The sequence below is a fragment of the Camelus ferus genome, chromosome X (genome assembly GCF_009834535.1).
Source record: "Camelus ferus isolate YT-003-E chromosome X, BCGSAC_Cfer_1.0, whole genome shotgun sequence".
NCBI classification, from domain to species: domain Eukaryota; kingdom Metazoa; phylum Chordata; class Mammalia; order Artiodactyla; family Camelidae; genus Camelus; species Camelus ferus.
The window spans coordinates 8,545,262-8,572,971 of NC_045732.1; the positions used below are offsets into that span (position 1 = coordinate 8,545,262).

Below are 27,710 nucleotides of genomic sequence, written 5' to 3' on the forward strand. Positions count from 1 at the left end.
TCCCACAGCGGATTCATTTCTGATCTATTGATTTAAGTAATTCACATCCTTCCCCCACTTAGCTGGGGCTGACAGGTGTTCGATCACTCCTGAAGGTGGTCCTGACTGCTTTGTTAATCGACAAACACGACTATATCCACGGAGATGTGGGAACGTCTAGGTATTTCCTGAAATGCTATAGGTATCAATATTACCACAATGATCTGATTTTCTCACTTTTCCCTTTCCTTAAAATAAAGGATGAATACAAACATAAGCCCTGCATTCTGCCTCTCCTCACCCTTACTATGACATCAAGAATCAAGAAGTTCCGAAGACTTGAAGATCATTGTATCTTGCTAACGGAGAATTCAAGGTGCAGAAGGAGTCAGCGACTTCCCCACCATAGTGCAGGAAGCGAGAAAAATAAAATAAGGTGCTGTCACTCGGCATGATTATACTCCCTCCCCCCTTTTTTTTAGCATGTTTATAGCACTTTAAAGAAAGATACTACAAGACTCTTCAAAGAAAAACAATTCCCTTAAAGTTGCAGGTGTTTTGATACAAACGGTTCAAACAGAGGTGGTGCAATTCTTTTGGGGGGAGGTAATTAGTTTTTGTTTGTTTATTCATTCATTCATTATTTATTTATTATTTTTAAATGGAGATGCTGGGGATTGAACCCAGGACCTCGTGCATGCTAAACACATGCTCTACCACTGAGCTATAGCCATCCCCAGAAGTGGTGCAATGCTTAAAGCAACCAGTGACACAGAAGGAAATGTAACACGACCCTGATGGTTTACATCGTTACGACAAATATTCACCTGTGCCCGCCAAGGGATCCCAGGGGTACGTTCTCTTGTTTTGTTTTGCTTTTTGTTTCATTTTTGAGAGGAGAGACAAAAGGAAGTTACCATGGTACTTCCAGACCAGCTGCATCGAATCCCCGTTGATATTTCTTTTAAATCTCTCATTGGACATAGCTGAGAACCTCCATCACCAATGAACAAAGACTTACCCAGAGGTAGCTTGCAACAAAAAAAAGGGACTTTATAAACACATGGTTACAAACTTTCTTTATGATGAAATCTACCAATCTTCAGCCATCATCTGCATACTGTTTTTCTTTCATATTACTTGTCCCAAGTTGAAAATAGAAGTTAACAAAGTTTAAAGATGACCGAAGAAAGTCGGAAAGGCAAAAGTAAGGGGTAGGCGTGTCCAAAGAAGTTACGCTGTAATTATTGTAAGCAACTCCGACCATCGTGAATCTCACTGAGAAAATATATATTGTTCAAATGTTAATAATACTGTATTGCATACTTAAAAGTTGCTAAGAGAGTAAACCTTGAAATCTCAGCAGAAAGAAAAAAAAAAATTGAAACTAAATGGTGAGGAATGTTAACGAGACTGACCCTGGTGACTGTTTGGCAACATACACGTATATCAAATCGTTACGCCTGGAACTAACATAATGTCCCTTGTCAATTATACCTCAGTTTTAAACGTTAGGAAGAAAGCTGACTTATGAGATGAGAACGTGGGTACGTGTCATTTGGGGTTTTCTGCAGGGGTTTCCAGAGAGACTTAGGGCAACCCTGATGCACCTTGGGTAAGAACTCCATACGGGTTCATCTCTTGGTCCCAGGGCTTGCCCGCCGACCGTGGGGGTGCTTGTATTACCTTCTGAGTAGTGGGACAAGGTCAAGAGACTAACGCAAGAGGCACCCGCGCCGGAGCCGAAGATGGTGACTCTCTTGGGATCCCCGCCGAAGGCCCCCACGTTCTCCTCAATCCAGCGCAGCGCCTGGATCTGATCCAGGAGCCCGTAGTTCCCTTTGGCCGCCTGGTCACCGGTACTTAAAAACCCTGCAAAAGAGCACAGGATATTTGGGGTTGTCAACTCCAAAAAAGCTCATCAACATTGCTGCTATTTGAAAAGATACTTTGTGGTTGCCTTCGTTCATGCTTTCCTTTTTCTCCCGAAGCAACAGTGTAGCAGGTTTTCTGTGGCAGAAAGAATTACGTTGTTTAAATAACAGTTACCACGTTCTTGTTTCTGTGGACGCTATGATGACACGTCTCATCTGTGGGTTCGTATGGGGCTAACGTACAAGGCGAAATGGATCTAAAATATCTACAGTAGGTGATGATACCAGGGACTTACAAATTTTACTAGATTCAACTCTTCATTCCTGCGTACGTGTCGGTTCTCCTTGGCAAGATGAAAGACGGTCTTACAAGAAGCTTTTCAGGGGAAAAAATGTCTGTGTTGGCATCTGTGCATAAGACTGTGTACAGTGTTTACAAGAACACTATAGATTTTTCCCACTGAGTTCCTTATGCATATTTTAATTTAACTCCTTTTAATGCTTAAATTTCAAAGTGAATTACAGCCATCATGACCTTCCACTCTTAGTTTAGTATGCATCTCTTTTTCTGCATGGAAAAAAATATTACAGTTAACATGCAAAAAAAAAAAAAACAACTTATAATTCTTTAATCTCAGCCAAAAGCCAATGCATATTCAAATCTCCCCAACCGTCCCCAAAATAGCATGAGCTGCTACACTTTATTTTAAAAAGGAGGAGGATTCCGTAAATTAAGGAATTAGATTGCACTCCAGGCGTCAAATTCTAAATTCCTCCTTCAAAGCTGCAAGTAAGGCCATACGGGTACCTACTTGTAGCAAAGTGCTCAGGTGCAGAGATCTCCCTCCCTGCCTGCTCAGCTCACTCTGCAGGAAGATCTTGACCTGGAAACACCGCTTTCCTCTCACGTTTCAAGTCATTTTGTGGAAGAGACATTCTCGCCGTCAAGAGTCAAAACTATGAATATGTTATAAAGCGTCCTCCAAACTTAAATCATTGTGCAAACTTTCATCCAACTTTATGTCCAAATCTGTCTTGAGTAAGTCTTTTGCTCTCATCTCCAAAATCCCCAGTTAGGATATTTTTGCTTTCGGTACCATTTCTTTATTCCAAAACGTTAGGACGTACACCCATTTCAATGAATGCTTATTAAATAGCCGTGGCCGCCTGCAGCAGCGTTTATACGAAGGCAGAATAAAGCCCCCAAAATCACAGAAATCAGAACGGACGTCTTCACACACATCCCTAACCAAAGGTGACAGCCCTCCCAGGAGCTCTTGGGGAACCAGCTTCTCAAACCTGAAACAAAATCCTAACGGAAAGGGTCTCACATCCGTTAAGGGAACAGGGCTTCCCAGAACTTCGCCAAGCACCTGTGGAAAGTGGAATACGGGAGCCAAAGGGGATTAGGAACGAATGGCCTGGTTCAAAGGAAAGCAGCAGGACGGGGTGGTTGTTTGTCATTGTGGTTGCCGTCCTGCAGTCATTAGGGCTCACAGCCCCGCAGCCTGAGATGCAACATGACAAGGTTGCACGTTCGGGGCTCATCCCACAAATCGCACCCCGTCTCAAGCTCATGGGGGCGGACGTGAGCTTGGCTGTGACGAGAGGGCAGGTTCAGACATTACCAGGCGCTCCCTTATTTAATTAGCAATTACTAATTAGTGCTTCATGCCCGGGAAATGTTCCGTGTCCCCTGCATTCATCCCTCTGCGTTCTACACGCTTTTCTGGTAAAATGAATCGCGGCCTGCTTGGGAGAAAAGCCTCTTTCACGCGGCTTTGTGCAGGAAAACGGGCGGATAATGGCCGTTTGGGTGCCGGGTAATCACCCCAAGACAAGCCTCTCTGCCCTCATTAAGGAAAAGAGGTGATTAACGTCTGCAGGCTGCAGGCCCTTTCCGGCGGCGTTTGCTCCGGCCGCCTCCCTCCCTGAGTCTGCTCCCCCGCAGGCGTCTATCAGCCCATCGTTTGCTGCGCAGAAAGGCCTGAGCATTTGCAACGTGTGCTAAATCCACCAGCTTCTATTCAACCAGCGCCCCTCCCTCCCCACAGAAACCTGACTGTCGTCACCTCCCCAAGGGCAGTCTTACTAACATTCGGTGCCCTGGCAAGTCCCACTTCTTGAAAAGATCACACCACTGGAAGGCTTGGTCTTTGGGATTCTGACCTCTTTCCAAAAGTCCCGAGGGAAACAACTCCCCAGGCGCGTCTCTGAAGTTGAGCAAATGAACCTGTTTGGGGTTGTTTTTGAAGCTGGGGTTTCCATAGCATCTGCCCTGGCGTCTTCATGTACTCAAACATCCAGGGGTTATTTCATTTTGTTTTCCTGTTTTGTTTTTTTTTTTTAATTTAAATGATCAAGGGCTCCAAGCCCCCATCGCAGGTACAGAAGGAGTGCAAGGCACTGGATTTATTTTCTCTATGAGAGCAAATTCCTTTTCTCTTCTGATGGTCAAAATACAGTACTTGAGATAATGGAGACATGGGACACATGTGGGGTTTCCCAGCATGGACTGTCCGATCGACATGTGAGCAGCTGATAGATTTGCAGACAGCCACACACTTGTGGCCAAAGACAGAGACATCCCTAGAAGTCAGTTTCTCAGATGAGTATATGAGGTTCTTTACATGCCTTAGACGAATTCGTGGAAGCGGCCCCTTGCCTGGCTGACACCAGAGATTTTTCAACAAATGGCTCCTTTCATGGACAGGCATTCTCGGCTCCAAAATCCTCTGAGCATTTCAGCTGATGAAACATTGGTTTTTGAGATTTACTGTCTCTGAAGCGAAGCTTGTAAATCAGTAAGCCTCTGGCCCCCACCCCCAACAATTGAACAATGAAAGACGGACACAAAAGAGACCATTTGAATTCAGACAGATTAGTGACCAGATGGATGCTGGGTTCATTCAAAGCAGTGGAGGGAACAAGACACACACACAAACACACAAACACACTATTTTTGAACATGGTTCATGGAAAAGATGCTGGAAAAACCCAAATCCCATTTCCCCGCCTACATGTTAAATGAAATGAGTATCGTGAACTTTATGTTTGCTCTTCCTATCGCTGTGGAATAGAATGTGGCAGGCTTTTAGGAGAGGTAATCATGACCTAAACGCTCCTCGTTGTTTTGCACTACAAGAGCTCAGGCGCACGGCTCCGGGTCACGTGGCTTTGCATCCACTTCAAGGCAACGGCAGGGAATGCAGTGGGCTCACACGTCTTTAATGCCCCAAATGACTGCCCTTCTTTTAGGGGATAATTCATTCCATAAGCACAATGGGCATTTTGGGGGGGGGGTTACCATTAACCAGAAGACAATTACTAAGTGAATATATATATATATATATATATATATATATATATATATATATATATATATATATATATATAAATATCTTTTACATGTTCAGGCTGTGTATGTAGCAGAAACTGGCAGAATTAACTTACGGTTTCAACTCTGTTTCTGAAAGAACTGTACATACGTGTACCTATATCTCCATACGTTTACTTTTGCAGAATGACCTACTTTTTACAAATTTTGTTTCTTCGGTGTGGCGTGAGGATTCGCAACAGATAGCAAATCCCAGCCTTTATTACATCAGAACCCCTCCTTCTTACCTGTATATACATACACGTATCTGTGCACGAGTGTGCGTACGCACGATGTTTAAATTTAATGGAGTAAAAGCAAAAAGGAGATGTTTCAATAAAAATTTGTTCCAGTGAGAAGAGACAGACTTGACTTGAGGTCACACGCATGCAGCCCAGACAGAAATCTGCGTGATGACAATCAGGGCAGAGGTAGAAATACGAAAAGCAGTCAAAAGGGTGGGAGGGACAGAAAGCTCTATATTATATTAATGATGGGACTCCCTGCATTATTGTCATTATGGTTTCTTGCAGGATGTTGAATGTCGCTCCCTTTACTACACAGTAGGACCTTGTTGTTTATCTGTTTTGTATATAGTGGTGTGTATCTGCTAATCCCAAAGTCCTAATTTTTCCTTCCCCACCCCTAGCATTTAAAAAAATTTTTAAAATATCTGTTATTTCCTTCTAATTTATAGACTTTTTTTTTTTTTTTTTTTTTTTTTAGCAATCACACACAGACACACACACACAATATACCAAGTCTCTTTTAAAGTCAGATGCATTTGTGGGACTTCTACGACCCCGTGACCCCACCTTCACATCTCTGGACACGCCCTGCCCGCATCCTTCAGCCGGTGAGTCTACCCCATTGCACATAACTGCCCTGGGGTGTGCCTTGCGTTTCTATATTTTGTTGCCTTTTTATATGCGGTCCCCTCCAGCCAGGATGCCGTACACAGGGCTGCCACGGTCCTGTCATCTGCCTTCCGCCTGTACGTATGGCCTCACGCCAGACCACACTGTTTGTCCGTGGTCCAGCCCCTTAGGCAGAAATCGCCGGCAGACACAGACACAGGCGCCTTGCCCTTCCAGCTCTCGCCCGCTACCCACGCGGGTCCCTTTCCCAGTCGGTCCTCATGCTCTCAGTTCTCTCACGACAGTAAACCGCTCTAAGTGACTTTCTGTTACAGACCTTACTGCCCTACGTGAAGGCTGTCTGCTCGGAGGTCAGCATCAGGGTGACTGGCTTCTTTGGATTCAGAGTCCGTCAGCCTCGGATGTGAATCCACGGCAAAGGCTCGGGCATGTGACACCAGAGGGCAAAGCCCCACTTTTTGTCAACTGTGGGACTGAGAAGAGTAGGGGTCCCACAACATAGCTTGGGGAACTAATTGTACAAACACACACAGAAGCACTGTGTTCAAAAACGCTCACCGACCAGAATGACTTCCTTGCAATCAGAAACACTGCTATTGATTTCTGTGTCTCCTGCACCTAGCGAGGAAGGACAGGTGTCCTTCATCAACGGGTCCACAGAGGAACTTGACTCCTGGTCTCTACTTAGAATCTGTCTTTTAAAACGATACAGATGATAAAGAAAGTGTGTATGCTCTGTAAGTGCAGAGGGGGTGGTGAATAACTTTGCATGAAGGTGGAACATATTTATTTATTCAGTTTGTTTATTAAGTGTTGACTACTTGCTTAGAGTCTAAACAGAAAGGCAGGACAAAAATACTATCACACTTTCAACCACGCTGGGAAAATTAAGGACATGCCTATTCATCCAATATTTACTACGTACACACACTGACCCAAGTAATGTGCTCAAAGCTGAGGGACAATGATGCATTATTTGAGTGGACTTCTGTAGACATTTTGAAAACCTACATGAAACTTTTTTTTTTAATTATTTGTCGGCTGCAATTTGTCTTCAGTAAGAATACTGTAAAACTTACTAGGATCGAAACTCATACAGTTTGCCATCAAAGTTTACTTATAGGGCATATAGAAGATATAAATTTTGTCCCTCTGTGGTGTTCAGGTCACGATGAATTGCATGTAAGAAAAGCGATGACTTTTACAACTCGATGTTACAAATGATGAAACATAATTTTTCTAATTCCTTTTAAAAGGGGCACACATTCAAAACATGCTGCTCTGTTTAGATACACTCACCTACCCTCAACTGCAAAACTAGAGTGATGGTGGTGGTGTTTCCTGAGACTTACTGTAAGATACTATCCGTGGGCAGACAACAATTAACCTGGTTTGTTTTAATTTTTCCGTGAGATGATCAGAAACAACACAATCCAAAAATGCGCAGAAGACCTAAAGAAGCAATTCTCCAAGAAAGAAATACAAATGATCAATAGGCACATGAAAAAAATGCTCAATATCACTAATTATCAGAGAAATGCAAACCAAAACTATGATGAGGTATCATCTCACATCAGTCAGAATGGCCATCATTCAAAAGTCCACAAATGACAAATGCTGGAGAGGCTGTGGAGAAAAGGGAACCCTCCTACACTGCTGGTGGGAACATAAATTGGTGCAGCCATTATGGAAAACAGAATGGAGATTCCTCAAAAGACTAGGGATAGACTTACCATATGACCCAGGAATCCCACTCCTGGGCATATATCCAGAAGGAATCCCTACTTGAAAACGACACCTGCACCCTAGTGTTCATAGCAACACTATTTACAATAGCCAAGACATGGAAACAGCCTAAATGTCCATCAACAGATGACTGGATAGAGAAGAGGTGGTATATTTATACAACGGAATACTATTCAGCCATAAAAATGATAACATAATGCCATTTGCAGCAACATGGATGTCCCTGGAGGAGAATGTCATTCTAAGTGAAGTAAGCCAGAAAAAGAACGAAAAATACCATATGAGTTCGTTCTTACGTGGAATTAAAAAAAAAAAAGAACATAAATACAAAACAGAAACAGACTCATAGACATAGAATACAAACTTGTGGTTGCCAAGGGGGCGGGGGTGGGAAGGGACAGACTGGGAGTTCAAAATTTGTAGATACTGACAGGCATATGCAGAATAGACAAACAAGATTATACTGTATAGCACAGGGAAATATATACAAGATCTTGTGGTAGCTCACAGCGAAAAAAAATGTGACAATGAATATATGTATGTTCATGTATAACTGAAAAAGTGTGCTCTACACTGGAATTTGACACCACATTGTAAAATGACTATAACTCAATAAAAAATGTTAAAAAAAAAAGAACAACTGAATGTAATAAAAACCACACATTCTTTTCAACTCTATCAAAATCCAGGGACGTCTACCAGCTCACATAATCTTTTTTTGTACTCAGAAATAGTCCCGAGCTTTCCAACACTGGTTTTTCTCTGGGAAACTTGCAACATAATTAAGAAGACTGTTTTAATTACAACAAACACTGGGAAGATCTTCTAGGAGATAACACACAGATTAGCAACAAGTGAATGGGGTGATCTGCAAATGAGTGAAAATCCGAAGAGGATGGCTTCAGAACTAGAAAAGGTTACTGAAGAAAGAAGATGGTATTTTCCAGCACTGAGTGTGAGCAAACTGGAAATATATCTCTTCTGTGCATCACACAGTAAATCTGTCCCTTTGGGTGAATGCTTTGACCAGGCTCCCTGTCTCATCCAGTTCTCAATTATTAAATGGGACGTGTATAATTGTTCTCAGACCAGTGTTTTTGTAAAGTTTTTGCTATTTTTCCTTCCAAAGATGTCAGGGTCCTATGCCCATTGCTCTCGAGTCCCTGTCATCGTCAATCATAATGCATCCTTGGGTTGGATTTTCATTAAAATCATTTTTCTTCTTACAAGACCCCGAATGGTAGCTGATTTCAAAACCCGATGGAAGACACTGGAAGAGGATTCCACCAAGTGCGGGAGATGAGATCGCTGCAAGTCTGTGTTTGCGCAACAGGAGACACACCTGGCTTGTGATCTGTCATAAAATCCCCTCGTCTCCCTCACTGTGCTAAGGTGTATTGTTAGAACCGGCATTGTCATTTTTGTTAACTGTGTCCTCATGACAGGTGAAGATACAGGCGAGACTTTACTGAGAAATTAGAAGGGCAGGAATTAACGATTCCTCTCTGAGTATAGGGAGGGTGTAGCTCAAGTGGTAGAGCTCATGCTTAGCACACACAAGGTCCTGGGTTCGATCCCCAGTGCCCCCTCTAAAAATAAACAAGTAAACCTAATTACCTCCCCGCCAAAAATTAAAAAATTAATAAAAAAATAAAAGATTCCTCTCTGAAAAAAAAATTAATGTAACAACAAAAAAATTAAATGCATCACATACCAAAACAGTTAAGGGCAAATTCATCCCCCAAAGAAGATAAGTCTCTGTTTTTAAAGATTAGACATTAATCAACTCTAATTGTGCCAATTCTCTTTTTAAAAAAAATTTGGGGGGGGGAAGGTAATTAGCTTTGTCTGTTTATCTATCTATCTGTTTATCTGTCTATATGTCTAATCTATGTATATTTCTATCTATCTATCTATCTATCTATCTATCTATCTATCTATCTATCTATCTATGTACCTACCTACCTACCTTTTCATCCACCCAACCACACATCCATCCATCCATCTATCCGTCAGTCCGTCCGTCCATCCATCCATCCATCCATCTAATCAATCTATCAATCTATCTACCTACCTACCTACCTATCCATCCAATCACCCATCTTTATCTATCTATCTATCTATCTATCTATCTATCTATCTATCTATCTATCTACCTACCTATCAACCTACCTACCTACCTACCTATCTATCTATCTATCTATCATGTATCTATGTTAATGGAGGGACTGGCGATTGAGCCCAGGACCTCGTGCATGCTAAGCACACACTTTACCACCGAGGTATACCTTCCCTCCCCACTAATTGTACCAATTCTCCATGTAACAACTTATATCTCACAAACTTTTGCTTAAACAAAGCAATTCTCCAGAGTCAAAAACGTCTAGTCTCCCATACCCAGACAGCGTGTGGAACACCTCTGGTCCGTTCCGTTTCCGGCATTACCCTTGTGTTAAATTATTGTTAACTTTGCAATGGCCAAAAAGCAAAAGCCGAACAGTCGTTGGAGTCCACTGTGGGGGAAAAGTACCGATTTTAAAATAATGACAATGTAATAAAGATAATATATTAACAAACACATGGAGTTAGCTGATGGCTCATTCAACAGATCCTTTATGGACATCTGGAATATTCCAGGCACTGGTTGTCCTTACAGTGAAGAGAAAGCCATGAATGGATACACTAGATCTCTGACTGCCTGAACCTTCTATCCTACTGTGTGTAGACTGACAATACACACACAAAAACCAAGTACTGCATGTACTATGAGTTTCCTATTGCTGCTGTAAGAAATTAGCCACAACCTAGTGGCTTCATACACACCTATTTCTTTTTTTTAATTGAGTTGTAGTCAGTTTACAATGTTGTCTCAATTTCTGGTATACAGCACAACGCTTCAGTCATACATGAATATACATATTTTTCAACATGAGTTACTATAACATCTTGAATATATTTCCCTGTGCTAGACAGTATAAACTTGTTTATCTACTGTATATATACCTGTCAGTATCTGCAAATCTCAGACTCCCAGTCTGTCCCTTCTCACCCCTCTCCCCAATAGCAACCATAACTCTCTATTCTGTCTCTGTGAGTTTGCTTCTGTTTTTTATGTAAGTTCATTTGTCTTCTTTTTTTTTTAATTCTACAAATGAGTGATATCATATAGTATTTTTCTTTGTCTTTCTGGCTTACTTCACTTAGAATGACATTTTCCAGGGACATCCATGTTGCTGCAAATGGCATTATGTTGTCATTTTTATGGCTGAATAGTATTCCATCACACACCTATGTCTTATCTTACAGTTTTGGACATCAGAAGTCTAAAACACTTCTAAAGGGATGTTTCCTTTCTGAACCTTAGTGGAGAACATTTTGCTTGCCTTTCCCAGCTTCTACGAGCCATGGAGACTCCTTGTCTCCTGGACTCACTTCCATCTACCATGCCAGTAGCACAGCATCTTCTCTCCCTCTGAATTCTGCTTTCAACTTCAGCTCCTCTCTGGGTCTGACCCTCCAGCCTCCTTCCTAGGATTTTTTATTATTACATTGGGCTGACCTGAACACCTGAGGAAGCTCTCCCCAACTCAAGATCCTTATCTTTTTTTCATATGAAAAAATATTTACTTATGTTTAGTAAGTCCTCTAAAGACAAAAATACACAATTCCAACACTTACTGAACCATTAATATGGAGCTAGCACTATGATAAGAAGTTTATCCTCAGAAACATCCCACGAAAGATGTATTATTATCTTGATTACTACAAATGAGGACACTAAGATGTAAAGAGGGCCCTAAGTAAGCGACGTTGCTGGAATGTAAGTCTGGCTCTACCAACACCAAATTCTATGTGTTTATCCATTATGTTTTGCTGAGTACAGCAGTTCTGTTTGTAAGGATTTACAGGTTTATTCATTTGAGTTTGGTAGTATGAAGAAAGCTACTCCCTTTGGTTCATGGAATTATATATATATATTTTATCAGACAATAAGACTGTATAACACTTGTTTTGCCGTGTTTCCTTACAAAGGCAAAACCAAGTTTTGGTAACTGCGTTTAGCCTGTTCCCAATTTCCCCTGTAAGACCCTCATCTTAATACATTGCAAAATCCCTCTTCCCGTGTATGGTTGACCAGGAAACCCCTCTTATTAATACACGCCCCCCAGGTTCTGGGGATTAGGATGGGGACATACGTAGGGGACTGTTATTCTGTCTACCCCAGGCTGCGATCCTGGTTGAGTTGGGTACATCATCAACAGTCCTCTGACTACGGCAAACTGAATCCAACCCAGGTGGTTTCTTTGTTTTATTTTTTTTTTAACTCTGAATGGTGGGCTTCTCCCATTCGACCATCATGCAAGGAAAAGGTCAGTGAAAATCCTTCAGTCAATGACACAAAATAAGGATGCATATGAAAGCACGTCTGTGTTACAAAGCTCCACGTAAGCGTGAGAAGCTATTGTCATCTCTCTGCTGCAAAATACTTGTTAAGGGATTGGGGGTGATGATGATTACAAATAAAAAGCCAATAGTATATCCTGTTTAATTTACCTTCAGTCAAGGCACAATCACTACTTTTAAAGCAGGGAGAATTTACCTGAGGGCTGTTGTCTACAAGAGACATTCTCCAGGAGCATCCATGTTGCTGCAAATGGCATTATGTTGTCAGTTTTTATGGCTGAGTAGTATTCCATTGTATAAATATACCACCTCTTCTTTATCCAGTCATCTGTTGATGGACAATTAGGCTGTTTCCATGTCTTGGCTGTTGTGAATAGTGCTGCTGTGAACATTGGGGTGCAGGTGTCATTTTCAAGTAGGGTTCCTTCTGGATACAAGCCCAGGAGTGGGATTCCTGGGTCATATGGTAAGTCTATTCCTAGTCTTTTGAGGAATCTCCATTCTGTTTTCCATAATGGCTGCACCAATTTATGTTCCCACCAGCAGTGTAGGAGGGTTCCCTTTTGTTCACAGCCCTTCCAGCATTTGTCATTTGTGGCCTTTTGAATAATGGCCTTTCTGACTGGTGTGAGGTGATACCTCATTGTAGTTTTCATTTGCATTTCTCAGATAATTAGTGATACTGAGCATTTTTTCATGGGCCTATTGATCATTTGTATTTCTTCCTTGGAGAATTGTTTGTTTAGGTCTTCTGCCCATTTTTTGGATTGTGTTGTTTGTTTTTTCTTATCAAGTCATATGAGCTGTTTATATATTCTGGAGATCAAGCCCAAGATGGATGTCCCTGGAGAATGTCATTCTAAGTGAAGTAAACCAGAAATAGAAAGAAAAATACCATATGATTATCACTCATATGTGGAATCTAAAAAAAAAAAAAAAGACAAATGAACTTATATATATAACAGAAACAGACTCACAGACATAGAATACAGACTTGTGGTTGCCAGTTGGGAGGAGGGTGGGAAGGGACAGACTGGGAGTTTGAGATTTGTAGATACTGTCAGGTATATATATAGAATAGATAAACAAGTTTATACTGTATAGCACAGGGAAATATATTCAAGATCTTGTAGTAGTGAAAAAGAATTTGAAAATGAATATATGTACATTCATGTATGACTGAAGCATTGTGCTGTACACCAGAAACTGACACAACATTGTAAACTGACTATAACTCAATAAAAAAACCCCTCAAAACCAAAAAATAATTTCAAAAGATAATACACAGCATAGAATTATTTCATTATCATCCCATCCATTTCAAAGTTGCCACACCTGACAGCCAAGGGCAGAAAATGCTAAAAATAGGAATTCAGTGGGAACCGTGTTCAGTCCTCTTCCCCGTCTCCTGACCTGGAGGTGCAGCTCAGATCTGACTCTGCTACGTTGCAAAGGAACCCGGGAGGGAGGTGCCACTGAGTTCCTTCAGGTGCAGATTCTCTTTGTCTCCTCAGCACATTTAGCAAAGGCAGCTCTACCCAGGGGAGCTTGGACCATCCTCTCTCAGCTTACACGATGCTTCGAGTCGGGGAGGGTGGGGACCATCTCAGAACGTGGGTCAGGGATACCCCTGCACAATCCTGAGTTCTCAAAGCAAAAATGGCAATGAGTGCACTCCATCCCAGACCACAGGATCAGAATCGGATGCTCCAATCCAGGGGTAGATGGGAAAATCCAACAGGGGTCCCCAGTTGGAGGGGTGCTGCTCTCCACGGTGGCACTGGGCATCTGCAGCTCTCCCTGGGTTGGTCTTTTAAGAATCAACTTAGCACCAGCCAAGGTAGGATTCCTTCCAGGTTCAAGAGTGTCCACAGTCATAACCTGAGGGGCAGAGTCTCTGCTCAGGGAGGTCATTGCCGACTTTGGTATATGATTCTTTTTTTTTTCCCCCTGGTGCTTAGTGGCAGTTTGTTTGTTTGTTTATTCATTCATTCATTCATTCATTCCTTTTTTTATTGAGTTATAGTCAGTTTACAATGTTGTGTCAATTTCTGGTGTACAGCACAGTGCTTAAGTCATGCATGAGCATACATAGATTTGTTTTCACATTCTTTTTCACTCTATGGTACTACAAGATCTTGAATATAGTTCCCTGTGCTCTACACTATAACTTGTTTATCTAGTTTATATATACCAGTCAATATCTGCAAATCTCAAACTCGCAGTATATTCCTTCCCACCCCCATACCCCCTGGTAACCCTAAGTTTGTTTTCTATGTCTGTGAGTCTGTTGCTGTTTTGTAAATAATTTTCACTTGCATCTTCTTTTTATATTCCACATATAAGTGATATCATATAGTATTTGTCTTTCTCTAATTAACTTCACTTAGTAGGATAATCTCTAGATTCCAGTCCATGTTGCTGCAAATGGCATTATTTTATTCTTTTTTATGGCTGAATAGTATTCCATTGTATAAATATACCACCGCCTCTTCTTTATCCAGTCATCTGTTGATGGACATTTAGGCTGTTTCCACGTCTTGGCTATTGTAAATAGTGCAGCTATGAACATTGGGGTGCAGGTGTCTTTTTGAAGTAGGGTTCCTTCTCGATATAAGCCCAGGAGTGGGACCGCTGGATCATAAGGTAAGTCTATTCCTAGTCTTTTGAGGAATCTCCATACTGTTTTCCACAGTGGCTGCACCAAATTACATTCCATCGGCGGTGCAGGAGGGTTCCCTTTTCTCCACAGCCTCTCCAGCATTTATTGTGTGTGGACTTTTTGAATGATGATTCTTAATGTCATCAGTGAATCTTCAAGCCACTGCAGAAAAAAAGAGCACGGAACCTCCCTTCACTCACGCTCTTTTATCGCCAACCCCATAACTGCTCTTTATAAGGATGCAGAAGGAAAAGGGAGAAGCTCTCTCTTGCCAGACATAAAAATCCTGGAACCAAATGTGTTTCTCTCTCTCTGTCTCTCTCCCTTCTGCTTCAAGTGTCAGAAATTGTGACCAAATTCATGCTCAACTCAAGTACCTGAAAATCTCTGCCGTTTTTACTTCTCTGAGATAGAACCTGGCCTCTTTTTTAGGGAAAAATGTAGGGGTGCTGCCATCTGATGCTTCCTCAGCCTGTCCTTACATTGAACAAAACTGAAACAATCACTTGAAGATACAGATTTAAGTGTATTCTATGCATCTTGCTGTACTTGGTCATTGCTAAGTGTACAATTCAACAGGATTAATGACGTTCAGTGACGTGCAACCATCACCACTGTCTTTTTGCAAAACTTCTTCATCATCCCAAAGGGAACGTCTGTAATGATGAGGCAGTAAGTCCCACTGAATTGTGGAGTTCAGGAGATGTGTTATCTACACGCTGGGCTGAACCTGCTGACTGAGCTATGACACCTGTATTTCATGGCCAGAGCCATTCCTCCTACCGTTCCTCCTTGCAATGGACTGAATCTTTCTGCTCAGATTCCAAGTGTTGAAATCTTGACTCCCAGTGTGATGGTACTAGGAGGCGGGGCCGTGGAGGGGATGATAAGGCTGTGAGGAGGGAGCCCTCACGAGTGGGATGCATGACCTTTCTAAGAAGACACCCTGGAGAACTAGCCATATGAGGACACGCCTTCAAGGGGTCGGCAGTCTGCAACATCCAAGAGGTCCTGCCCGGAACATGGCCATTCTGGAACCGTCATCTTCCAGCCTCCAGGATGGTGAGGAATAAATGGCTGGTTCTTATCAGTCACCCAGTCTGTGGGATTATTCCAGCAGCACCATCAGTCGGGGACACTTGGACTGTGTGAAACTGAGCAGGATGCTGTGCGCCTTCCCAGGGGCAGACGCCTCCCCCCCGCCCCTGCCTGTTAGGTCCCCCACCTCTTGTAGAAAATCTTCAGCCTCCCAGGGCCTCCCTGACTTCCAAAGAGATGTCATCACAGAGGTGAAGCAAGACAGAAACAGAGGGAAGCAGTCAAGCAAACAAAAATACTCATAGTTTAGCCATGAAACAAAGTCAAGGACCTTTAGTTCCTCCTCAAGGGTTACAGAGAATATTCTGAGCCACGTCCTTCGAGCTGTTTTGCAGATACTAAAATCCCCACCAGGTGGAGGAAGTCACCTGAACACTGACCACCGGCACATAGAGCCCAGACCAGCTGGAACCAGAAGGCCGATGACTGCCATTCCTGAAACATCACCCTGGGACCCCACCACCAAGCAACCCGAGAACTGTGCACGAGCTGATCGCGTGCTCGGCAGCCCACACCCCTAATGCTGCCTTGAAAAACCCTTCTCTGAAAGCCACCAGGGAGCTCAGGTCTTTTGCGCATGAGCCGCCCATTCTCCTTGCATGGAGCCCTGCAATAAACGCTGCACTTTCCTTCGCCACCACCTGGTGTCAGCAGACTGGCTTTGCTGTGTGTGTCAGGGGAGCAGACCCAGAAGTTCGCCCTTGCTGGCCAGGAGATCTGAACAGCCATTTCTCCAACTGAAAGTAAAGGTCGTTTACTGAAGCATTATGCCGTGCACCAGAAATTCACACAACTCTGTAAACTAACTATACTTCAATCAAAAAAAAAAATATATATATATATACACACACAAAAAAGAAAAGGTCTTTTAAAACGTCTGCCGTAACTCAGCTTGGAAGATCCCTTCGCATGACTTTATTGGAGTTGTGAGTGTGGTTTTGTAATCTTTATCTAAGTGGAGCAACTGTGAAACATGTTTACCTTAACTGGGGAGATAGACTACCGTTGATGGGAAATAGGACACATTTTGTCTAATTGTCCACTGGTTTAAAATTGAACTAATATTCTGCAACCTAGCGAGGCCTGAGGTCAGCCAAGATGCTTCTACGTCCACGGCAATTTGCTGAATGTGGAAGCATGGCTCATTTTCTGGCTTCTTGATGGTGGTATCTCGTTGATGTCGTAATTTGCATTTTTCCGATGACATACGATCTAACACATCTCTTCATGTGCTTATTTCCCACCTGTATCTCTTCTTTGGTGATGTGTCTGCTAAGCTCTCTGTTTCTTTCTTTTGTTATTTAATGGTTTTCTTACTGTTGAGTTTTAAGAGTTCGTTGCTAAGCAATGAGCTTTTATATTGAGTGTCAGTGATGAAAATGTGGATGGTTATATATTCATCATGTTACAACTGAGCACACTGGTTACTCTTGTGATTGTTCAAATTGCCTCATTGTTGCTAATCAGGGTCCTTCCAGTTGACTTTTGGGGTCTCTGTGTTTCTCTTGTTTTCTTCATACACTCATACACATAGACACATGCATATATACATATACATATAAATAAATTACTAATAATGATTTTACATGTTAAAATAATTTTCTTCTTTGTGCCCTTTGACATCTTAAACTTATACAGCATTCAACATGCATTGTTTTCCAGCAACGAGATGACTAGAGAAATATAAAATGAAGGACAAGAAGGTGCCACCATCTGAAATGGAATTCAGGCTGACAGTTCCCACCTGGTGTTTCATGGTCTTAGAAGAGTTTTGGGAATCACCAACAATGCACTCAAATGACCGCCGATGGGTTTCCGCAGCCAGCTTTTGATCAACGGCTCTGGAGCCACTGTGGGAGCGAACGGAGGAGCGGAAGCATGTGTCAACAAACTTTAAGGGGAAAAAAACCAGCAAGTCTTAAGTGTGGAACTCAGCCGAAAGCAAATATTTCTAGCAGATGGAGAGCACAGGTGGATCAATATTTTTTTCACCTGCAGCCTCATAAATGTACCAAGGGGAGTATAAAAGTGGATAGAAGAGGATTCACAAAAATTCTTGCAGCTGGAGAGTGAATCTTTTCAATAAGGTAGTGCAACAACGTGACCGCGTGAGCTCAGCAGGACGCGCATGTCCCACGCTCCCGCCACCAGCCGTCTGATGACAATTCCAGCCGAAAATTTGAAGGAATCCCGTGGGCTCCAGTTTCAAACCTCCCCACGCATCGCGGAGTTTTTGCACTCAGACGTCCTACGTTCCCGTAAAGGGTGTCCCACGTGGAGCCGAACGTCTTTATTTCTCACACGCCAGTCTTCTTTCTTACTTTCTGTGTCCCCATCAAAACCATGTGCCCAGATGTATATAGGTGGAAACATTTGAATTCTTACTTTTGCCATGGCTTTCCCTTTTAAAAATCTCAGTCTTTGGTGAACACGGGAGCCGAGCTGATTTTTCCCTCTCACAACATTTATTGCCTCCATCTTTTTTCATTTCGACACCCATCTCCAACTCCAGAGCAAAGACCTTTATTCAGACCTACTCAGTGATTCACAGACCCCCCCCCCCATTCTAAACGTTTCTCAACTCCCAGACATTGTTTACTTTCCTCACACTAATTCTGGCTGAAAACATATTTTCCCCAGAATTCTTTAATACTTGCCCTGAATAAATAAGATGAGGCTTCCGGTCTTGTCTTTTGAAGCGAGACACACAATGGTGTCATCTAATATTTACTGTCCCTTCTGCGTTCAGCCAGGTTATTGCTATAAACAAAATGTTCTCACATTCACGTTACACCCATTTGATGCCCTCATTACATGAATGTTGAATGGATAAATAAATGTCCTCTTAACAGGTGACAGGTGGCCATTTCTCCCTTCCAAACAATCAGGTTTCCAGGATCGGGGTGATCTGAGCAGAAGAAGAGGACGGGGCTTGATGGATAGGAAGACAGAGGTGATTAAACTGGCAACGGTGCACCCATATTTTGGACCGTTTGCTTGCCAGAGTCATCTGTTTTCCACAGACGACACAGAGCAGACCTTTAGAAATGTGATTCATGGACTGTGCAATTACGTATTTCACAAGAATGGGTGACATGCCTCTATGGCAGTGATTTGCAGCTGAAAATGCTGTGTCTAGTCTTTGCAGAAGCCCCCGGGAGCCCCGCCTTCTGTGGGCAATGAGACACTAGGGGTAGAGCTGGCTACATTGAAAGGAGAAGGCCCTTTCAAAAACATCACCCGAGTGTTGTCACAAAGTTGCCTCCATTTTTTTTTTTTTATCAACCTTGAGCTACGATGTAATCTATTGTATGGAAAATGCAAAGCTTGGCTTTGTTTCAGAGATACAAGTGTGTCCATTTTGAAACAAAATGTATACGAGTTTTGTCAATAAACGACAGTGGCCGTAACTATCATTGTGTACCACCTGTAGCTACATGATCAGGGCAATAACCCAATGGAAGATTTGGGTAAATGTATTAAAAAGACACTTGATGGACCCACTCGTTGACTAGAGTTCTACAAATGAGATAAGACATGAGTGTGACTAACGTACATAAAATAGAGAAACAACCAGTTCATACTGTACAGCACAGGGAACCCTATTCAATATCTCGTAGTAACTTATGGTGAAAAAGAACACGAAAATGAATCTATGTATGTTCCTGAATGACTGAAGCATTGTGCTGGAAACCAGAAGTTGACACAACACTGCAAACTAACTATGCTTCAATAAAAATATATAAAACATAAAATAAAATAAAACCAACTTGAAAAAAGAACATGAGTGTGAGAATGTGTTCCAATGTATGAATGCATGTGATGGCTGTGTCCAGTGCCACTGGGGAAGCAGGGCCGCTCCCTCCTCCAGGTGTATTAACTGCACCTGACATGTGTATGAGGCCTACAGGAGTGAGTGATGAGACAGCCGCCTTCATGAAGAAGACATACTCAGCAATGTTTCACCTCCATGGCAGAATAGAAAGAATTTGCTCCAAACCTACTGGTTCCCTTGTCAAGTTCCCTGCCTCCTCCTTCACGGTGCTTTATCGTGCATTCCGAGGTTCTTGGTCCTAAGGCTTTACATCTTCCTCTTGGCCAACCTTGTTCAAACTTCCAGCTCAGTGACCCACCCATCACGAGAGACTCTACACCCACTGCACTAAGTGTTCCATCACTCCAATCCAAAAATCAAGGAATGTTATATATATATTGCCCTATCTTATGGAAAGGAGGTAACATATTCTCCTACAAATCAATAGTTTCCTATAGTTGTTATTTTTTTTGGAGGAGGGGAGACTGGGGAAGGGAGACAAAATGGGGCAAATATGCCTTCTGCAGGTCATCACAAGTCTTTTGTTAAAAAAAAAATCATATGGCCTTATGCTAAGTGAAGTAAGTCAGACAGAGAAAGACAAATACTGTACGATACCCCTTATATGTGGAATCTACAAAATGCAACCAACTAGTGAATATAACAAAAAAGAAGCAAATTAACAGATACAGAGAACAAACTAGTGGTGACCAGTGGGGAGACAGAGAAAGGTTAGGGCCATATACGGGTACAGGATTAACTGGTACTAACCATTATGTATAAAATAAGCCACAAGGATGGATAAACAACAAGGTCCTACTTTACAGCACTATACAGCACTGTTCCCACTATGCACAATATCTTACAATAGCCTATGATGAAAAAGAATATGAAAGTATGTGTATATATGTCTGAACCACCTTGCTGTACATCAGAAGCTACTACAACATTGCAAATCAACTCTACCTCCACAACTGTAAAAAAAAAAATAAGCTACAAGGATATATTGCACAGCATGGGAAATATAGCCAATATTTTACAATAACTATAAATGGAACATAATCTTTACTGTACACTTGCCACATAAAATGTTGTACAGCAGTAATTACACTTTAATAAAGAACAATCATAAGGCAATCAAAAGCGTAACAAGTGATTTGAACACACGTAACCTTTATTGTCCCAACTGCAAAACTGTCATTGTGAACACATAAACAGGTTGGTATCCAGTCATAGGTAAGACACAGGATGATGAATGTGCAATTCTAATCCTGAGCATTTGGAAACTGTCCCTGGGTTTCTGTACTTGGGGTTCCTTTCAGAAAAAGATCAAAGCCCTTTAGAAAGTTTTTAGCAAATGAATAAATCATCAGGATGTACATTTGATGGTCTGGGTAATCTTCCTCACTGATGCATTAAGTCACTACGACCCATTAAGTCTGGGCTGGGATGAAAGAAACTAGCAGACAAACATTTCACCACGTTTCACTCCACTCTACTCAAAACTCCGTGGGGAGAAGGGTAAGGATTTGTTTGGACGGTTTTCACCCTTTCCTTCCATAGGAAATATACACAAGACAGGAAACATAAGGACCAAGCAAGACGCGATTTCTCCTCTTTGTGAGATGTTGAATTTTATGGAACGATGCCTTCTGCCCAAAATGAGCAATGACAGGAGTTAAGACAAAGCATCAATTTGCTGAAAGAGGAATACAGTAACGGCAAAGTCTGCCATCTCTAAGCCACCCTGGAGAGAACGGAGGTGGCGATGTCCCGTATACGGCAGGCGGGAGTGGCTGCAAGTTCAGGCAGACAGCACCCACCACCGTAGCAAGAAGACGCCAGGCGGGAGGAGCGTCTGAGGTTGGCTCTTGTCTCTCCCCATCGATGGTGTGACTTAATCACTGTCAACCCTTCCTCTCTCCTGCATCCCACACTATGCACAAATCTCGAAGAGCAGCCAGGTGGTGGGACCCTCGGAGGTCAGAGGAAAGCTTGGCTGGACTGAGGTGCTGATTGAAAATCACGAAGAGACACCAGCCACTTACGGGCAGTGAAGACGATTTCCTATTTTACCCGCTACCTGTCCACACTCCCAGGGCTGATGAAGACCCAGCGAAGGAACATGCCTTTTCCCAACACAGCTTTTCCCAAGGAGCTGAAAGCTAAATGTTGAATGAGAAGCTTTTTCCAACAGGTTTTCAGGTCAGCAAGGGCATCAAGCCATCATTTGTTGTCTGTTGACCTCTTACAAGAAACGCACAGACTTGGACCTGACCCCAGGGGACAGCAAATCCACCTGCAGGGGTAGCTGGGTTCATCCCCTTAAAGGGAACTTAATCTCAAAGGTGAAATAGTGACTATAAACAGTAATTATAAACTATAAACTCAAACAGCTACCACACACACACACACAAATCATCTAAACAGAAAAAGGTCTTGTACATGAGACATAACTATTGGAACAGACCAATGTAGAAATTTCAGTACATAAAACAGATATGTTTGCTTATTATTTACTACATTAAAGGTTAAAGAGAAAAACAAAGATCATCTTAAGAGGTGAAGAAAAATGCTTCAGCAGAACAGATTTATGAATTTATAAACATCAGATTAAGAAACGGAAATAAAACATTTCTTAATCTGGAAAAAGGTCACTGACCCATAGCCTACTCCAAATATTATACATCATGATACAATGTTAGACGCTTTTCCTCTAAAGGAACAATGCAAGGAAACCCAGTCTCATTTTTATTCGACATAATATTCAGATACTCTAATTACCTCTGTAAGAAAAACAACGAAAACAGTGTGACAGAAAATGAGAATTCCCTGAAGTGTCACAACACTATAGAGACATCATATTCCACAGTACATACGAAACCCAATCACTTAAAAATTATTAAAACTAATGGTAACATATATCAATATACCTAACAGAATCTACATATGAAAGCCAATATTCTTCTTATATAACAGCAACACAGTTCAGGAGGGGAAATATTATTATTTTTCTTTATTTTGTTTCATTTATTTATTTAAAAACATTTTTTTGGAAGAGGGGAGGTAATTAGGTTTATTTATTTGGTTTGTCAATGGAGGCACTGGGGTTGAAGCCAGGACCTCATGCATGCTAAGCATGCGCTCTACCACCTGAGTTATACCCTCCCTCCTATTTTTCTTTATTTTAAATACCCTACTCCTAATATTTGCCCCTCTCCCCTCCCCTCTCCACACTGGACAGCACTAGTTTGTTCTCAATGCCTGTGAGTCTGCTTCCTTTTTGTTTAATTCACTGGTTTGTTCTACTATTGGGATCCCACATATAACTGATCTCCTACAGTATTTGTCTTTCCCTGTGTGACCTTGTTTCATTTAGCATAATGCCCTCCAAGTGTAAGATGTCATTTACGAAAGTAAGAAAATACAACCTGCACCCCAGTGTTCACAGCAGCACTATTTACAATAACCAAGGCATGGAAGCAACCTAAATGTCCATCCACAGATGACTGGATAAAGAAGGCGTGGTATATTTATACTATGGAATACTACTCAGCCATAAAAATGACAACATAACGCCATTTGCAGCAACATGGATGCTCCTGGAGAATGTCATTCTAAGTGAAGTAAGCCAGAAAGAGAAAGAAAAATACCATATGAGATCGCTCATATGTGAAATCTAAAAAAAAACCAAAAAGACAAATGAACTTAAATATAAAACAGAAACAGACTCACAGACATAGAATACAAACTTGTGGTTGCCAGTGGGGAGAGGCGTGTTAAGGGACAGACTGGGAGTTTGAAATTTGCAGATTCTGACAGGCATATGTAGAGCAGATAAACAAGATTATACTGTACAGCACAGGGAAATATATACAAGATCTTGTGGTAGCTCACGGTGAAGGACAATGTGACAATGAATATATGTATATTCATGTATGACTGAAAAATTGTGCTGTGCACCAGAAATGGACACAACATTGTAAAGTGACTATAACTGAATAAAATAAAAAAGAAAACATAAATGAAACTAGACAGGGTGCAAGCTCTAAATGGAAAAAGTATAAAACTACTTGTTAAAATTTTTTTGTGGTCAAAAAATTGTCCAAAAATTTTTAAAGCTCACGGAAATGTACACTCAAAATTGGTGGGTTTTGTATGCAAATTACATCTTTAAAAAGATACAGAAGTTTACAGTCATGAGATTAAAAAAAATTAAATTTAAACAGCATTAGTCTCATGCAGATAAAGAACAGTGGAAAATCATATCCTGTTCTCGGGAGGACAGATGTGCCCAAGTACGGAAAAGGCTTTGACGTTCAAAATATGCATATAAAAAAAAACAAGAAAAAAGAAGACGCTGATGAACTCATCTACAAACAGAAACAGACTCACAGACATAGCAAACAATCATACGGTTCCTGGCAGGGGAAGGAGGCAGGAAGGGATAAACTGGAAGTTGGAGATTTGCAAATATTAACCACTATGCATAAAATAGATGAACAATAAATTTCATGTAAACACGTAAACATTTAAATGGGGGGGTTACCACAAATATTCCCAATAGGGATATTGTGAAAAATGTGAACACTGGGATGGGGCACACATGCACACACACGCGTGCACACACACACACAGATATCTCTGTAGCTCCCAATGGGCTGGTCAAAAAAGAGGCTCAATTCGCTTTTAGTTACAAATAGGTCACAATATCCATGTTCCATCAAGTAAATTGGCCAAATCATTATATTTATAGAGCATTCTTTCTCTGATATCTCTTGTACACCAAAAATGGACCACAACAACAACAAAAACTAAAAAATAATCTTTCCCTCTCATGCCTAATTATGCCAGGGTTGATGTGTTTCAAGATTTTCATAAAAATACACACTGGTGATGAAGGGTTTCCTCTTTCCACGTGTTTTTTTTTTTTTTTCCTAATTACGATTTTCAATCATAGTAATGCAAGTGGTAAGTATCCGCTGTGGTGTTCTCAGTTCCCAGTGATGTCCCGAAATTAAAATAACACAAGGAGAAAAATGTCAGGGAGAAACACCTACAACAGTTGGGTTCACTTAGCAACGAGAACCACAGAGAATCAGCAAGCTCTCTTATTTTTAAGTACCTGGAGGCTACTTCTGCTTAGACGTTAATTTTTACAGTCCTCCCTGGACACCTGCCTTTGCTGCCCAGCTCAGAGAGCCCTGAAATACAGACGGAAGCCCAGAGTCACCTGATGATGGGCAAGGGTGTGCAGAAAAATCCAAAATGTCATCTCATCACTTCTCCTGCCTGAGCTCAAGGTTAAATATGCCAAAACACACTGCTTCGCATGCCTTTCTTCTATTACGGACTGCATTTCATTTAGGGGGAAAAATTAAAAAAAAGAAAAGAAACCCTTCTGTCTATCACTCATTTATAAAAATGAAGTCATACTTTGGGAATCAATCAGTGCCTGTAAGTTTATTTTAAATGTATTCAACTCTCTTATACCAGTGGCGGATTAAAGAAAAGTCACGTCCGTATCTTGGAACCACAGTTTTTATTACAATTCCTATTTGAGGCTAATTCTTAATTGAACTGTGATTTAAGAGAGGATTTCTGAGGGCTAAATAGGTGGGTCAAACCTTTTCTTACAGCGTGTCTTCAATTCGCTGTCTTATAAGAAGCTAATTTTGTTGCCTGTAGAAAAACGGCTTAATAGCTATTGTGCTGTTAATAAACAGGAAGAGATGGCAGAATCCATTTTTTTTTGGTGAGGGTTCAGTGCTTCAGAGTATTTCCATTAATGTTCAACAGACTTGGTTCTATCTTCTAGGAAAAACAATTCTTTTTTTTTTTTCTAGCTGAGCAAAATGGGATTTGCAGTCAGAAATGACTTTAAACGACCTTTCTTCCACGACTCTGTTGTAACCTTCCGTGGCCCTGGAGAAGCTGTTTTCAACATCAGGACTTCGACGTGTACGTCAACAAAGCCAGGCTGCTGCTGCGAAAGCCTGCGTGAGGCGTCCCGGGGCAGCAGACATCTCAGGCAGATACAAAGATGAAATGTTCGTCTGGATGTGATGCTGATATTTTATTATTGTTGTGGTGGTGGGGAGAGGCAAAGAAAGACCATTTTTGTGTCCCAAGCCCTGTTTCCTGAGAAATTGCAGTGAAGGTACCAGAATCACCTAGGTGGGAACCCAAACCGGCCAGTGAATATACAGAAAAGGTAACATCAGAAGATGTCAGCAGGTCAGATGGAATTTTGCAATTGGCTTGTGCTTGGAGAGCTGCCTTGAACTGCAAAATGACTTGGAACAAAACGGGTAAGGACACAGATGGGAGATAAAAGGGCACTGACTCGGAATTTCACTGAGGAAACGTGGTAAATATGAACAGTTTGGACATCTGGGGCAGAGCAGGGGAGAAAAACGCAGAGGTGGTTTCTTCCTAAGAACAGAAGACTCCCAACGCACAGAGTGACCTCCCAAGGTCTTGCCTTGTTCTTTGATGGGACCGCAAGCTGCTTAAAAATGCAAAGGCTGCCAAACGGCTGACTTACGGAAACGCGTCCACCTCTGGCGTCATTGCTGACATTGATGGAGGGGAAGATGTAACCTGTGATGACCCAGTGGGACAGAGGGAACAAGCAGGGAATTCAAGGACACTGAGTGACCAAGTCCCCTTTAAGGTGAGCTGAAAATCACACCCTAAACAGAAATATGTAAATCATCACCGCCGTGTCACTCGAGCGGGTTGATTTCAGGGTGCAGAATTTTGAGAAGAGAGTAAACAGACAACAAAGTCAAGGGGTGAAAGGATGTATTTTGAGTCTTTTAAATAAGAAGGCAGATGTAATTGGGGTGGTGGGCCAGCCATGTCAGAAAAGCATGGAGAACTTAATTGTCCCAGATTACAGGCAGTGCCACCTGAGGATTGTTACCTGGAAGGGGTCAGGGCATGAACACAAGAGAATCTTCCTTATCTTCCAAATTAGCGATCTCATATGGTATTTTTCTTTCTCCTTCTGGCTGACTTCACTTAGAATGACGTTCTCTAGGGGCACCCATGTTGCTGCAAATGGCGTTATGCTGTCATTTTTATGGCTGAGTAGTATTCCACTGCTATAAACATACTAGTGTCTCCCTGGTTATTCAATCCAACATGAGTCTAAGGGCTGTCGCGAAGGGACTTTGCAAATGGGATTAAGGGCGTTAGGCAGCTGACCGGAAGGTAAGCCAAGTACCCTGGAATATCTAAGTGGGTGCAAAATACATGGGTCTTTAAGAGCTGAAGATACAGACAGAACCATCAGTCGGAGATGCCAGGGAAGATGGGCAGAGACAGAAGAGGTACCAGGGCTGTCAGAGGGACTGGAACTATGAGGAACCACCATTGTGGCATTCGGAAAAAGAGAGGAAAGGGGCCAGCAGGGAAGAGATGCTGAGGTCTTCAAGACACTGAGAATGACCCTCGGCCAAAAGCCATCGAGGAGATGAGAATCGTAACCACCACATGGAACTGAATTCAGCCAATGAACCCAATGTTCTTGGATGTTCAGTGTGTCCCTAGAACATCCTTGGATGTCTCAAGTAAAGAACACAGTTCGGCACACACACACTGCACTGATTTCAGCTTTGTGAGGCTTAACGTCAAGAAACCACCCAGACAGCTCAGATGTATGCTGTACAGAGCTGTAAGAAGACACACTAATGTTGTCTGAAGCCAGGAAGTGTGTGGTTCTTTGGTATAAGCAGATATAAATTCAGGGAAATATAGGTTGTGATGACCTTGAAGTTGCAAAGACGGGTTTTGGAGAAATACAGGTTGAAATGTTCAGAAGAATATTTCCATGGACTCTGAGACTCTCCAGACCCACTGGGTGATGAATTTT

General features: G+C 41.9%; 1 protein-coding gene across 3 annotated transcripts in view; it reads right to left on the reverse strand.

Annotated features, from left to right (window-relative positions):
• Positions 1-27,710, reverse strand: part of NLGN4X (neuroligin 4 X-linked) — a 270,570-nt gene that overhangs the window by 16,416 nt on the left and 226,444 nt on the right. For all 3 annotated transcript variants that reach the window (XM_032475307.1, XM_032475310.1, XM_032475308.1), the window contains one exon: positions 1,666-1,851. In XM_032475307.1, the coding sequence (XP_032331198.1) occupies positions 1,666-1,851 (186 nt within the window). The remainder of the gene's footprint in view (positions 1-1,665; positions 1,852-27,710) is intronic.